The sequence below is a fragment of the Halyomorpha halys genome, unplaced genomic scaffold, assembly GCF_000696795.3.
Source record: "Halyomorpha halys isolate HHAL.00 unplaced genomic scaffold, Hhal_1.1 Scaffold39.1, whole genome shotgun sequence".
In the NCBI taxonomy this organism is placed as follows: Eukaryota; Metazoa; Arthropoda; class Insecta; order Hemiptera; family Pentatomidae; genus Halyomorpha; species Halyomorpha halys.
The window spans coordinates 1,682,682-1,699,480 of record NW_027109179.1 but is presented as its reverse complement, the minus strand read 5'-3'; the positions used below and the strand labels follow the sequence as shown (position 1 = coordinate 1,699,480).

Below are 16,799 nucleotides of genomic sequence, written 5' to 3'. Positions count from 1 at the left end.
TATATCTTTTTTAATTTATATATTTTTTATTGTTTGTTAGAGAATGTTCTAACTTTTGTTATTAAACTCTTAAACAACTTTGAACTAAACATTGGATTCAAATTTTGGTTTCCTAACTTTTCTGATCTTCTTAAACTTCACATTTAGCCAAAGGCATTGTCTATTATAGTTTTTTCTTATTTTCTTACTCTCCATACTCAATTAAGACTTGGTGGTCCAAAAATTCTTCACATGAATTCATTTTTGAAGAAACATGGAGGTTTCCTATCAATATTGTCTTGGATTGAATTTCTAAAATAGGATGGGGGGGGGGGAATAAAGATAATAAGTAGAATATTTTTATTCAGAATTTTAATATTTAGTGATGACATAGTAACCCTAAGTCACTCACAACTCAATGGAAATTTTGGAGTTTTCCTATTCCAATCTGTACTATGTTAGTGCAATTATCACTGTGTTATAATAATAATAGTTATAACAAAATGATACAATTATCACTCTTCATGAAGTGTATACTAGGTATTGTCTGTAAATACTGTGGAAAAATTATTCATATGATGTTTTTTATCAATCTGAATCTAGCTAGTCTCTTATCTGTATCGTTGTTTTAAAATGGATTTTTAAAACTAAAAAAATATAAATCTATTTGAAAATTAAAATATTTAATATTTACTACATATATAATATCTTCTTAAAATTATACTATCTACTTCATTCCATACATAAAAATTATTAAAATATTCTTCATTATTTATTCTGTGGTTATGGCTATACATTTTTTTTTGGACCTATTTATTCTCTTTTTAAGGAATTCAGTAATTCTTATCTGTTTCATTTTTAAAACTATTTTCTACGGTCAAACTTTTAAAATTGAAGTATACTTCTTCTTTTAGTAATCGTTTATTCACTTACAAATTCATATTGAGTTCAGTTGTGTTTTGAAACATTTGCAGTATTTAAACTTAACTGGTACATATACATATTTATACATGAATATACGTATACATATATGTACTAGTACATACACATTAATATTTATACTTAAATTGGTACATTGAAAATTAGTGTGAGTATTGGAGTAGAAAAAAACCGAAAATCATGCAGTAAAAACCTGAAATTAGCATAAAACAACCCAAATCCTGCAATAATCAAGGTTATTGTTTAATTTATAATATTGATATATAGTTAGTATATGTAACCTTATGAATCAACTCAAACTCACTAAATACTCTCCATATTTATGCAAATTTTCATAATATCTAAACTTCTCTGATTAAAAGCCTAAAATGTTTTCCATTATTAAAGTGCAATGAGGAAGCTAATGTTATTTGATAATCTTGACTGCTAAACCCATTCACTTTCAGATAATATGCACCAGTTAAGTATAAATTGTGCAAATATTTTAAAATCATAGTAGTGTACTTCAACTGTAGTATACTTCAATTTTATTATTTTCACATTAGAAAAAAAACTTTCAAAAGAAAAATTGATGGACAGTTTGTCTAAAACATTGCCTAGAAGATTGAAATACAGCAGATGAGAAGTATTAAGGGTTTCTTTCCTAGAAAGTAAAATAAGTACAAAAATTACAATATTCTTTACATTGTGATGATGAATACTATAAATTAGTTTTAATAATAGATACATTAGCAAGAAAAACTGACCAATGAGATTCTCCAGTTCATCCCGAGCTTCTTGGGTACTTGGTCGCACCCTGAGGAGTTGGTAGTTTCTATAGGACACCTTATCGCTCCTTCCTGATGACCGTCTCTTGGCTGGAAAAGGAGAATATGTTTGTTAATACTATTATTAAAGATAATATTAACTTTAATATTATTTTATTTATGATTATGAGTTCTTTAGATCAGTATAATTTAACATAATAATAAATAAAAAAAAATTAGCAATTATATAAAACAAATTTTATTTGAATATTTTGTTTGTAATATCTGGTTTTATTTTCCAAAAAAGATGATTTCGAGAGCCAAAGAGAAATTTTATTTACAAATTTCTAAGAGGTTTATTGGGAATGACAAGAGAGTAGAGGCTAGTGCTAAATGATTTGAATGATATTACTTCATTATAGGAGGTTGGTTCAGGTGGCGGTAATGAGAAACCACCACCTGGATCATTTTCCTACAATCATCACATACGGTCAACTAATAATTTTATGATATTATTTCATATTCTACAAATGGTCTCGAACCCACTGCCTTATCAACCTGTAAGGATGTCTATAGGAGAATAGAACTGGATAAGATTAAACCAGAGGGCTTAGAGGACCAAAAATTTTCTTATGTAATTCTGTAAATAAGTGTAGACAAATTGATTTTATACAATCAAAACCCTAATTGTATACAATTAGGGTTTTCATACAATAGCAATTTTGTATAAAATTGCTAAAACCATAAATATAATCTATGGTTTTAGCAATTTTGTATAAAATTAAAATAATAGATTATTCTTAATATTATGCAAGTTTTATTACCTTATTTATATAAAATAAAATAAAGTTTAAATGAAAACCTTCTGTTCATTATGATTAAGAACATAGTACTATTTAACCCTAAGTTTCTTTGTAATGTCTAGTTGCAATTCTTCTATAATAACACTATCAGATAATAATACAAATTTATATAATATTCAATCAATTTTTCTACGATAAATGAAAGTTTTACTGTACATTCAGAATACACATATTTATATCATGATATGTATATTCTCATGGCTATGAATATCATATTTGAAACAACTAAAAATTCCAGAGGAAAACAAGATAACTATATTTTTCAGGAGAACGAATTAAAATTAATTTATTTACTTGATCTGCAATTCTTTTTTTGTTCTAAAAATAGGCATTAAGACTATTTAAGTCAATATCTAAAGTTGAGGTTCCATGGTGACAATGATAGCTGTCAGAGTCATTAACACCCCATAAACCAATATTTACTTTCATACTAAAAGGATTCGCTTGATAGTTAGTAATACAATCAATTATCAAGGAAATTCTTTTAAAGTCTAGGTCTAAACTACTCTAATTTAATAAATTTAACACTATATAATCCAGCCTCAATTAATTCAGATCACATTGTGTAATAGAAAAAAGTTCTGCCAAACGGCATAAATACTGGTATATGTTCTATTATACTGTAAAAAAATAGAAATGTTTACTGCTCGGAAACCTGTTTCAGAGAAAGTTTTTTCTTCATCGTATAAAACTTCCTGTGTAACTAGTTTAATGAAAAAGCTAAGTAATTAAGTAATTCTTTTATCTACCACTAGATTTACAGCAAAAAATAAAATCGAAATATTTAAAATCAGTTTCATGTCAATCAAGTTTGAAATTAAGGAATTATAGCCTTTCCACTATAAATCTCAATTTTTTCAATTAATATCGTTTACACTTTTTTGCTTTAACTCATTGCATTTCATCCAATGTTCTGATAGCCTACTCATTAATTTTTTTATAATATAAAATTAATTTCTTCATTATTTAATATTTTTATCATAATATAAAGCTATAAGTTTGTTCCAACACGAGTTTGATTATAGTTATAACGCGTGTTGGAACAAACTAGAAACGCACGATGTATTAGGAAATACATCGTGGGAGGACTTAGGTCTCCATGGTCTGTGGCCCATTAAATAATAATATTTGATAATATAATATTTTATAACAAGAAGATGGTCCATGGGCTGTCAAAATAACTCACATAGAAAATAAGTTATTTATTATGAGCCAACCTTTCGCCCCATTCTGCAGGTTTACATCAGTGCTAAAAAAAGATACAACCAACAAAAATTAAGTAACAAAGTAAGAAAGCAAAAAGCATGAAATAAAAATAAACTATTATTTTATGTTATCTTACTTCCTGATATGACACATTTATGTCTTAAAAGTTTTTCTTTAATGGTAACTTATTTTATAAATAATTTTGTAAACAATTAATCTTCAAAATTTTGTCATATTTTTTCTTTTAAAATCATTGATTTCAAGCCTAATTAAGAAATGCATCAATTATAATAACGGATTCTTATAGAAATTTGAATTCTAAAATGATTTTGGTCTTTAGAGTTTTTCGATTTTTCATACCGTTTGCTCGTAAATCTTCAGAAAAAAAAAAAAATAAAAAAAGGTTGTTAGCGGTTTTTTGTGATTCATGCCCGAAATTAATTTGTTTTAAAATCTGATTTACTATAGAAATAAAAAAATAGAAAGTGCCCCATATCATTGGAAATTCCAAAGTTTGGTGCGCTAGAGAACTGCAGAAGGTTAAAAAATATGATGAAATTAATAATGATCCCATTTCGCATTAATTCTCATTTTTCCTCCTAATTTCGGCCAAATTGGACGAGCCGTTTTTGGAATATAGGTGTTTCGATGAAACTAGGTTTACGCATGCGAAAGTAGGGAACGGAATCTTATAAAATCGATATTAAACCAATTAGGTACCAATCTGCAAAAACTATCCAAATTTCCTCAGATGAATAGTTAGATCGATTACGTCTCATACCCAAAATTGACTAAAGACATACGAATTTTGTTCATTGATGTCTAAAACGTAATATGTGAACGAAAATTTTCGACTTTAAGGGCATACATATTTTTCGTTTCGTGTAGAAATACTAAATTCCCTCCCCACCTTGGTTATTGAAGAAGGAAAATTGAATTTCTAACATCAGTTCAGTAGAAGGTAATGAACAGTGACGTAAACCGAATAAACTTAACTCATGAGACGAGTGGGAATAAATAATATATGGGTGTGATAATTAATTGTCTTAAATTGATATTATATAATATTTATAATTTTTAATTATAATGGTGGTGAGTGGAAATTGTGTGATGCGCCAACCACACTCAGATGTTTTTATAATAGTTGCATAGTTGGCCTTTTTATTTATGTGTATAGTTTAGTGCTAATTTTTAGGGTTGGAATAATGTTTTTTTTTTTTCCAAAGTCAAGTCTTCCAGTGAGGACTTATGCCACATCACAGAATGGCAATGCCCATATCCATTTCTTGGGTTCACCACGAAATATATATTGACTCACATGAAAGGGAATTGAACCCAGGACTTTCTGGACCAAGCTCTCAGGGATCCTCGGGCTTAACTGTTCAGCTATCAGGTTCTCTTTGTTATGTTATTTTGGCACCAACCGATAGATGTCATCTGGTCGGACCTGGATTTATTTTTCTGAATAAGTAAATAAAAAAGATCTATCAAGCCGTTGTTGGAATATAGATGTATTTGAAGAGTTTTTCGCCGGAGTAAGCGAAGGTAACTGAAGGCACTTGATGAAATTAATAACAGTCCCATTTACTGTATTCCCCAACTTTCTTATCTCTGTATTGGGGCCAAATCGGGAGAGCCATTTTTGAAATATAAATACAAGTGTGCCAAGGAAAATACTTTTACACATGCATAAGGGAAAGTAGTGTTTCCAACCCCTGAAAATTTCGTCAAAACTGGGTGATTTTGCTCGATCTCAAATTTGATTACAAACCGACTAACAAGGTAGAAAAATATGGAATAAAATTTGTTCCTTAATGTTAAAAACGACTAATATAAGTGAAAACTTTCGATTCTGTGGAGGTAAATATTTTTTATTTGTTGCATGAATACAAAACTTCCCATCGTTTGGTAGTGGTAGTATATTAGTAAATACATATGGATAGTAAACAAATAAATCTATAACAAAATATCTGTATTTTAGGCCGATGTGATTACTCAATTGGCATCAAGAAAAATTTGGCATAACTATTTTATTTATTTTTTTAAAATATTTTTTTCTATTAGTCTCTGTAATCCTTAAGATTTCCAATGCTAACCTGGATTACAAGTTGCTGTAAACACTTTCGTAAACCGTACTGCCACAACGTATTCAGAATTCACAAACTTTTCTCGTGTTGGTATTGCAAGGAATCACTTAATGAAGAATTTCTCCCTGCATTCCCGACACTTTTATGGTAAAATATAGAATTGAATTATAGTCAATGAAAGGTAGTTACAGATTAAAATAAGAAATATTTTTTTTATTTAACACCAGATCGGCTTGGTGGGCCTTACATGGATATTACAGTTTGATTTTTTATTTTTAAACAATTGGTTATGGGTGTGGTTTAGCTATTTACAGCGCTATAAATATTGAATAATTATAAAAAATGTATATTAATAAAATAAAATAAATAGATAAAAATAATAATTGCTAAGAAGAGAGAGAAAAAAAGAAAAAGGAAAGTTAATAACTAAAACAGTGACGTTTATAGATTTAATAGACTAAATAACTTCTAATGGGATAAAAAAGTTAATTTGAAACAAAATAAATAAAATAGTAGAAACTACAATAATATAAATAGATCAATATAGAATTTATAACAGGATGTCCTGCAGCATCCTGGACTTCAGTCTTCGAGATGAGTTCGGATTTTCCAAGTTGTAAGTCACTGCTCCTTTAACTGTCGGTAACTGGGAGTGGAATTTTATGAACCTTTTTTGATGAAGTCTTTTATTGATTCCATTTGTAGTTCCTGATGGAATTGGCTATTTCTTACAAACCAAGGTGCATCCACTGCAATTCTTAGGACCTTATTTTGAAATTATTGTAATTTTTTATTTTTCGTAAAGGATGCTGCTCCCTGCACTTCACAGCCATACATAAGCAGTGGCCTGAGTATTGTTATGAAAATAAAAATCGTTGTTTCTGGTTTTAATTTAGATATTCTATTTAGATTAGGATATTGCTATAGGCTTCCAAAATAAGAAGTAAAAGGCAAATAAAAAATATTCGCTTTGAAAAGTTTGACTTTTCATCTTTCTTTTTCCAAAATCCAAAGAAAATTTCTCCACCTTTTCTTTTGTTGTTTTTCTATTTTTTATTGTTTAATGAAAAAAAAAAGAACACAGTACAACTCAATGTATATATGTTTATAAAAAAATTGGAGAGTGAAAAGATGGCTTCACTTTCCCTAATTCTAGTGGGTGCTGACTGACACATCCCTTTCAAGAATCTAGTCCACTCCGTTCCCGGTTTGATCTCTACGGTTATGCTTTTTTGGACTTCCCTTCAAGATAGATTTCTCAAAATATCTTTTTAAAAATATAGATGGATACATTAGTTTATAATATATTACTGTTATTATGATTGATAAATCAATCATATTATACTAGTTCCTTTTAGAATCAAACTTTTTATTAGTTTATTAGCAGACTTGGCAATGCTTCGCTATTGCTATATTTAATTAATTACATATATACATTAATTGAAATTTTGATATCAATTAATAATATATTGATGAAGTGATAAGACGCCAATTATGGTATCATTAATGATAACACCTAACTGTAGTGTATAATCCTTAATACCGGTCCGATATAGTTGATTTTTTCTTATTCTTTGAGATTATTTATTTATCCATCATGTTGACTGACCTAGCAAATTGTAGTTTACGATTTTTTAGGAATGAAACAGAGATGATATACGTTTTTATTACACCAAGAAACCCTTAAATACAAATTTTCGAAAAAATCGCAAGGTAAACTTTTGATTTCTTTTGAAAATTAAAAAGAACAGAATTAACATCAACACGACTCACCAATTTACACCAAAGAGTGGTTTAAAGCTTTGCTATAAGCAGCTAACGTAACGGCAGTTTTTTGTAAACAAAACAGTTCCCTAGGCACTCTCAAGTCTCCCGCTGGTATTCCGAGTTGAAGTGGCTCTATCCTATCCAACCTCCCGAAGGCAATACCTCCTTGGTGTTTTTCTATTCCAAGTTCTTAACACCAAAAAACCCTACCTATATCATAGATCTCCTCACTCTTCGTTCATCCATCCACTCATTAAACACCAGATCCCATCCGAATGATTTATATATGCCCTCCTATAGAACCTCCTTCTTTAGCAAATCCTTCGTCATACGTGCAACCTCCCTCTGGAATTCTCTTCCCATCTCCATTCGCCAGTCCTCATCCATTCTCTCCTTTAAACAACACCTATTCTTTCATTTATTGAATAACCAAACCTCCACATCTTTGTAATCAAATAAATAGGCAGTTACTGATTAACATTATAAACAGTAGTAAAGCCAATAATATACCAATGTAATTTCATTCTACTATCTGAAAATTTGTAAACGCTCGCCAGATAAAAATCTCACTATATGAACCTTGTAATTATTCTTAGGGGACATGTGTCCCAGAATAAAGTTATTTTTTCATTTCATTTTCATTTCAACATTAACTTCTCTGTGCCTGCATGACAGTTTTAACGAAAACCTAGCTCATAGTACAAGAGCCCAAAAGGAGAAAAATTCAGTTACTTCACCCCAATTACAGATTACTTGAATGAAAGCTATGTATAATTACTAGTCAAAAGTGATGAGTCTGCCTAGTATAAGTAGGGGAATAAAAAATGGTGGACGTTTCAAAACGATAGAAAATTTTTTTTCATACGGAGCTCTATATTTTTAAAGCTACCAACATCACAAGAAAACCTGACGTCACTTAAAGTAGAGTAAATTTGCTAAGATATGAGCCCTAATAGAGCTATTTACCTTCAATAGTCCCCGAAAAAAAGCTTTTTAAAAAGGAACATTTCATAAAAAATGCACTTTTTTTTTCTTTCTTATCTCCTTTATTAAATGGATAAATAATTAAGAAGAAGAATTAATATATATCTAAATATATAGATACGTATTTAGTACCCACCCTTTCCCTTATTATTCTTCCTAACCTTGAAAATAATGCACTGAAACATCAGAAGTTAGTGAATTTATTTTGGTAAATCTATATGTCAAAAATCATTCGACGTACAGATGTCTATTAGCACTTAAATTAGAGCTAGTTTAATTTACTATAAGGTAATTTATACCACGTTTCTTTGTAAAGGTAGTAGTTTTTATGATGTTTGCTTAAATAAATTGATATATAGTAGTTGGAACAAAATTTCAATTGCAGAAGTTATATTCATATGCGAATATCATAGAAGCTACAATAATTACGAAGTGATATAAACTACTTTATAGTAAGTTAAATTACCTTTATTTTGAGTGCTGGCAGACATATGTACGCCTTATGGTTCCTGAGATATATGTATTAAAAATTCAAACATTTTATCTGAACAACTAGAAATTAACATTTTGTCAAATATCATAAAAACTACCACTTCTACAAAGATAAATGTCATAAACTACATTATAGTACATTTAACTAGCTTTAATTTGAGTTTTTGCAGAAATCTATACGTCTTATATTTCCTGAGGTATAGATTTCTAAAAATTTGTCCAGATTGGCCTTATTATAGTCATGTAGATCAGTCTTATGTAATGTATTGGAAGTTTAGACCGTTTGTCTAGTAAGTGCTGTAATAGTCGAAATCGACGTACAGTTTCTTGTCTTATCAGTTGTGTGTTAGGATTCCAGGTTAATCGTTTGTCCAGATGTAGTCCAAGGTAGCGGATCTGTTCGACAGAGGTAAGAGTAACATCCTTGCTTTGTCACAAATCAAGTCATCCATCAGGACCTCAATGTTTCATATGCTGCAGATATGGCCAGAACCAGTATCCTTCCATGATAAACTTCCCAACCACCGAACCCACTTCCTTCATTTCCTAATAATCTTCCTAGGCGTTTGAAAAGAAGATGTTCTCGAGATCTTCTTCTCTAGAAATGTTAGTGGAGATCTATCAAGATTCTTCACATGTTTGTATCATGTCATTTAATCACCTACAGCAAATTTACTTGTTATATCTTTTTTTATACAGTTGTAAATAACAACAAGTAAATTATAAAAAAAAAAATAAAATAAAAATAATTCAAATGATTTATTGCAAATTATTTATGGAAAAATATTTTTATTTATTTTTCGAATTTTAAGATTTCTGTTAGTTTTTAATGTTTATCGCAATTTTACAATGATTATAATATTCTAATGTTATCAACCCCTCTCCTCCTAGAGAAGGTTCCAGTTCAGTTACCATGAGGAGGTGTATGGAGTTTAACACCAATTATTTTTTTCGTAATCTTTTTACTTTTTTAATTTTTATATCTTGTGTCTGAATAGAAAGTTCTTTTATTCTATCATGTGTGTTTTTTCAGCTGTAAAATAATGCCCTGATGATGCCTGAATTTGGTAAGATCAATAAATTAATCTATTTGAAACTACAATTATATATTATTAATAGATTATCCTTGATAATGTCGAGATTGGCCGAAACGTTGAAAAGACTGTAAACAAGTCTTTAGTTTGGAATTATAAACTAGGTAATGTAAATCTCGGATAGGCCGAATCAGACAAATAAAAGAGGGATTGGTGTGTATATTTATGATGACTGGTAGGACAAGAACAAATTCCAACTCCACTAAGTTTGTAAATAGACCTGTTAACCTATCTTAAATGTGGCGGTTGAAAGAGAAATAAGGTTTCTGGGTCTTTCTCAGTCATCAGTGACTATATAAAAGGTAAATAAAAAATCACGTTGCAGTTAGAAATTGAAGAAATTGACTGCTGACGGGACCTTCAGGGGGTGAATAATAAGCGTGATTTATTACCAAGAAAGTAAGTATTTCAATTTTAATATTAACGTAAATAGTGATGTATGTATGCAATAAAAAGCCAAGAGGCAATGAACAGGAAAGAAATGCCATGGACCTCTTTGGGATTTAATAATAGAAACATGACCATGCCAAAAATTTCAACTACCTTCGTTTATTTTTATGATTTGGTAACGTTTACGATCTGAGGATACTGAGTTGTAAACGTCTATCATACCATTTCGGATGGAGAAACCGATAAGCTTTTTATATTTATAACCTGACTAAGGCTTGGCTACAAGGTTTTTTCAGTTAAAAAATATTACCACTTTTTTTTATTATTATTATTATTTATATATAATATTTTCACTTTCTTGAGACTGGTATTTATTTTTTAAATAAATCGATTAGTATCCATGTTAAGTATCAACAATCTTTATTATATCATCAACAGTCCAACGTTTCGGCCATCCTCAAAGACAATCTTAGATACAAATTTATACCTCAAATGTAATTATTTAGAAACATTTTGCAAGTCAAATTAACTTATTTTGCTACAATTTCATTAATTTTTATAACTTTTGATTTTAGATCAACTTAACACCATCAACTATCATATAAACTTTATATTTATACTTATACTTATATATCATGATAGTTGATAGTGTTAAGTTGATCTAAAATTAAAAGATTTCAAAAATTAATGAAATTGTGACAAAATAGGGCAATTTGACTTGTAATTAATGACCTGGGCAGAATATCCTGCAAAATGTTTTTAAATAATTGGATGTGAGGTCTAAATTTGTATCTAAGATTGTCCTTGAGGATGGCCGAATTGGCCGAAACGTTGGACTGTTGATGGCTTACTAAAGAGTATTGAAACTTGACATGGATACTAATTGATTTATTTAAAAAAATATTTTTTATTTATTTTTTTATGATCCCCTTCCTTGGCCATTTCCAGGAGGAGGGGTGAGGGATTATCTAGAGGTAGCCAACCTATCCTAACCATAGTGGCCGGTAAAGTTTTCATTTCGAGGGACCGTCACAGAAATAAAATTCGACCCCTCTAACAGGATTTGAACCGGTGGCACACAGTGGAGGTTTGAAAAACCCTCCAAAATAAAATGTGTTTAATCATGAAGGTGAGTATGGTTTCTTACACTAAAATACCTATAAACGAATTGTGAGCCGTAGACGTTATTTCGGTACTGGGAAAAAGTGAGTTTTTACTGGGTTTTTTTTATTTTGTTATAAACTATCCAACAAAAAATATTTCGGCCAAGTCAATACGACGGAAGTTAGTGACCAATTGCAGTTTTTAAAAAGTAGGTATGTTTCTAAATTTTTTCGGCTACTTCCAATTTAATATTGTAAAAACCGTTTTTGCATATTTTTGATAGACCTGAAAATGAGTTTGTGATGAATCTATTTTCTCATTAAAGAGCACATATTGCTACTTAAGTATGCAACGAAGTGTATTCGCTAATTAAGCTGTATTGAAAATTATGCTAATGCATTAGCAATTATGCAGAGCAGAGAATCCACTCTCCATCTGCAGTTCCTTCCTGAGATTATATCCCTCATAATCAGAGGTGATTTAAATATTATCTTAGCGAATTTAAGTTTTTTTCCCGCTAGTTTTGAAGGGTCCGAAATAAGTGAAAATCTGATGGGGTAAGGTCTGGTGAATAGGGTGGGTGAGGGATCACATCCTAGCCAAACTCACGTGAGGACGGGCGTTATCGTGATGGAAAATTATGCCTTTGCGAGTATGATTCACAAATGATTTGAGACACTTACACGAGATATGTTAAGCGTTTATACGATATTCCGTGTCGTAGAGTGAGGGCTGTCCGTGACCAATGCTTGAATTTGGTCATCAACAGTTGAAGGACGACCAGAGCGCTTTGTATCTTCCAAGTCAAAATTTCAAAGAACCGAGCAAACCACTTACAGATGGTGCTTTCTCCTAAGGCATCATCGCCAAACACACTGGAAATTTCATTAACCGTCTGTGCAGCGGATTTTCCTTTTCGGTAATATAAAAAATCATTAAATGACAGAAATGATTTTTTTTCTGTTCCAATTTGAGCAAGCAAAATATCACTTAAAGATAAGGAATCTCGGTTGAAATTGAGCATAAAAGCACCTTTTTAGAATATGTTAACATTATTGACCAAGTAAACATGATTTTATATACACAGAGAGGATTAAGTTAAAATATTTAAAAACGCTACGGGCTTATTTTACAACCCAATACATAAAAAATATATAAAGGTGTCTTTGTATAGAAATACATCCATATAAACAATAATATAAAAAAATAGTTGGGAAGTTAAATATGACTACCATTTAGCTACATTAAATAACTATATAGTATATATTAATGACATATAGTAATAGTAATAACATAGCATAGTAATGAGTTCTGCTATTCATTTAATTAATTAATTACTTTTAATATTTATTACATATCGTATTAACGACAAGTTTTCGTTTTTTAACAACTAGATATTTTGACTAATTAATTTGTTATCATTTCATACTGTAACAATTATTATTGCCTCAATATTATTAGTTCATTATTATTGCCATTAATAATGACATATCATTGTATATATATTCTTTCGTTAATTATTTGATCTGTTTGGTAATACATATATTTTCGATTGGCTCTATAGGCCTTGTGGATCATTGGACACGTAAACCATGTTCTCCACACCTTTCTGTTTTGGAATACACAATATATATAAGAATATATATTAGCTTATATATCTTTTTTAAATTCATCTTTTACGTCCTTACTATTTATGATTTATGTTTTATTTTTAAGTCACTTTTGTACTCTTACATTAGCTTTGCCTGCTTTGTCTTTTTATTTAAGCTGTAATGAAGATCTCCAGTGTGAGTCGAAACGTTGGCTATTAATAAGTTGTTAACGATATTTTTTAATTGTTTTTTTCTTGACCGACGTACCTGACCATCTCTTTATAATTCAGATACGGTCAATCATCTCTTTATAAATATAGATACCCGTCCAACATAAAAAGGAAGATCCTACTAGTCATACTTTCAATAGAAAGGATTTCAAGGTCATGGAAGCTGGAGGAAAGGAGAAGCTGGAAGAAAGGAGAAACTGGACATTGGAACCGAAATCAATATTCAATCTATTCCCTAACTTTAACAAATATATTGAGATGATAAATTTTTCCGCGATGAAAGAATGGTGTTAACGTAGCGGTATCTGTCATAAAGTTTACACCATATCAGTTGTTGCGACAGTTTCTGACGTGGCTGTAAACTGTCATTGTGTAGACGGACTTAAAAGTAAAACTATTTTAAAATGTAAGTTCACCTATAAGTCAATACCTAGTGAGACAATACAATCACGCAAGTAAATGTTTTCATTGCAGTAGCTGAACTGCCACTATACGTAATTATAATGATAATAATTTATATATAATCTTTTCACTTTCCTGAGATTTGTTATTATTGTTTAATAAATAAATTGTATCACATTTAAGTCTCAAAACAATTTATTTTTCTTTACAAGTACAACCATTGCGACCATCCTCAAGGACAATCTTAAATACTTTTTTTTTAAAAATTATTTATTTAATGTAATTTACAACTGTACAAAATAATACAATAGGTAAATATGTAGTACGTTTCATATACACTTGAAAATCTTGGGAAGGAACCACCCATTGGTGGTACTTCGAACATTAATTTAAATTAGAAGGTCCCGTGGCCACCTTCTTTCATCTTAAATACAAATTTAGAACCACATCAAAACTTTATGCAGGCTATTCTGTCCAGGTACAAAATTATTCTAGTCAATTCTTCACATTAAATCAAAACTTTTAATCTCAGTCAATTATCACTATTATACTTTACTACAACAATATAATTTTATTAAACATTAAAAATAATCTTTATTCATTCTTTAGAATAATATCACAGGCATCGAGTAGAGGCATCAATGCCTTAGAATATAATACAAAATTAAAAAAAATAAACATGAACCAATTGAAAATCATAAAATATAACTAAAATAATAGTTTGGGGAAGTAAAAGAATATGTTAAGTAAAACAAAGAAAATAAAACAATATACAATCTCATAAATCATAGGGTGATTAACATCTATTAATATAAATGAAAAAGAATTAAACACAAATGAACTAAAAATAATTAACAGAAATGAGCAATTATTTTTATATACTTATTTACAAGTTTAACCGTTTTATTGTTTGGCGAAAAGTAGGTGCCTATGCGAAGATAGCCCACCGAATCTCACGATTTTACTAAGGGTTTAGGAAAAGATTCTTAAAAATCAAACAAAAAACAATATTTACATAATTTAAAAACAGTGTATGAAGGACGAAATAGAGAATAAAACAATTATAAATTGTAATGTATATATACTACATGTATATATGTAGATAGAATTCTCTCGTAATGGGAATAGGATAGCTCTACAAGGTGCGAAAAAAGTTCCAGTGCAGGACAGGCCGATATATCGGCCTTCGGGGCTAAAAGGGTTAAACGAAAATTAAATATAGAAAAATAATAAATAAATAACAAGGCGAAAAAAAATCCTCTAACATAATAAAAATCTTAAGGTATATTATAATAATAATAATAAAAGAAATAAAAGTGATGACCATGACGGCAACAATCATATAGTACAAGAGATAGAGAGATAAAAAGGCAATTATTTCACCCCAATTTTTTATTACTTTAATGAAAACTATATATAATTACTAGTCGAAATTGATGAGTCTGCTATGTACTAGTAGGGAGGGAATAAAAAATGGCGGCTGTTTCAAAACGTTAAACAAAATTAATTTTTCATTTAGAGCTTTATATTTTTAAAACATACAAGACTGAAACGACAAGAAGACTGAAACGACAAGAAGACTGAAACGACTAGAAGACTGAAACGACAAGAAACTGCTCGTAGATTGCGATCGCTACAACACTTACTTGACAAACGCTCTAAACTTCCCATTCGCTACAAAACATTATTAAACACTACGATAATCAGACCAATTTGGACATATGGAATTGAGCTCTGGGGCTCTACCAAATCATTAAATTCCCCTCTCATCAATCCTTACAATCCAAAATCCTGCGTAAATCCTTGATGCTCCTTACTACGTTACAAATAAACTCATCTACAAAGACCTTAACAGCCCATTCGTTGCAGATTTGGCCCAAAACAGATATGCGTCTTTTCATTCCAAACTCCTTACCTATCCTGGCCCATTAATTCTTAATCTCTCATCCTTAACAATTCCTGATAATCCTCCGAGGCGTCTGAAAAGAACATAGCCACGGGACCTTCTAATTTAAATTAATGCTTTAACTAGCGGGTGGTTCCTTCCCAAGATTTTCAAGTGTAAATGAAACATTCCACATATTTACTCATTGTATTTATTATATGTACAGTAATATTTCATTGACCGGTTTCATTGACCGCACCCCCAACCATCTTCTCCTCATTCATCATCCACGGTCAACTATCTCTCATAATTATATATGTACAGTAGTACATTACATTAAATAAATAAAAAAAATATTTATATTTTTAAAACTACTAACAACATTAGAAAACCTAAGGGAAAACCATTTGAAGTAGAGTAAATATGAGCCATGATAAAGCTATTTACGTTTAATAGTTCCCAAGATTTTTAAAAAATTAGCATTTCAAATAAAAAATAAACTAAAATTTACTCAAAGAGAAATTTTTATTTAAAACTATTCAATAGTTCTTATCAAGCAATAAATTGCTTCAAAACAGTTATTCATTCATTTTAAAAATAAAAATAATACAGCAATCATTATTATGAAATTTATTGAAAACAATTAATTAATGTGGGCCTGGTACAAGTAATATGAGGAGGGCACATGTGACGTTTTTGTACAGAATGCAGTAGCTAAAGAATTTAGATATTGAAAAATAATAAGCATTTCCCACCTTTAACCTAGATTACGTTTCTCTTGATTTTTAGTTTGATTTTTTTAAATTAAATTAATTTGTTCAAATTTTGATTAATTTGTAATGATACAGCCAGAGTCAGGAAAAAATTAGTTGTAGTTGAAACTAGTAGCTAATATTTCCATGGATACAATATTTCTTTATCAATGGTTCATTCATGAGTAAGGGTCGTATCCATGGCAATATTAGCTATAGTTGAAACTAATAGCTAATATTGCCATGGATACGACCCTTATTCATGAATGAACCATTGATAAATAAAT

At 29.8% G+C, this 16,799-nt stretch overlaps 1 protein-coding gene across 1 annotated transcript in view; it reads right to left on the bottom strand.

Annotated features, from left to right (window-relative positions):
• Positions 1-16,799, bottom strand: part of LOC106687671 (carboxypeptidase B) — a 121,032-nt gene that overhangs the window by 13,505 nt on the left and 90,728 nt on the right. The window contains exon 2 of the mRNA XM_014431687.2: positions 1,665-1,775. Coding sequence (XP_014287173.1) covers positions 1,665-1,775 — 111 coding nt within the window. The remainder of the gene's footprint in view (positions 1-1,664; positions 1,776-16,799) is intronic.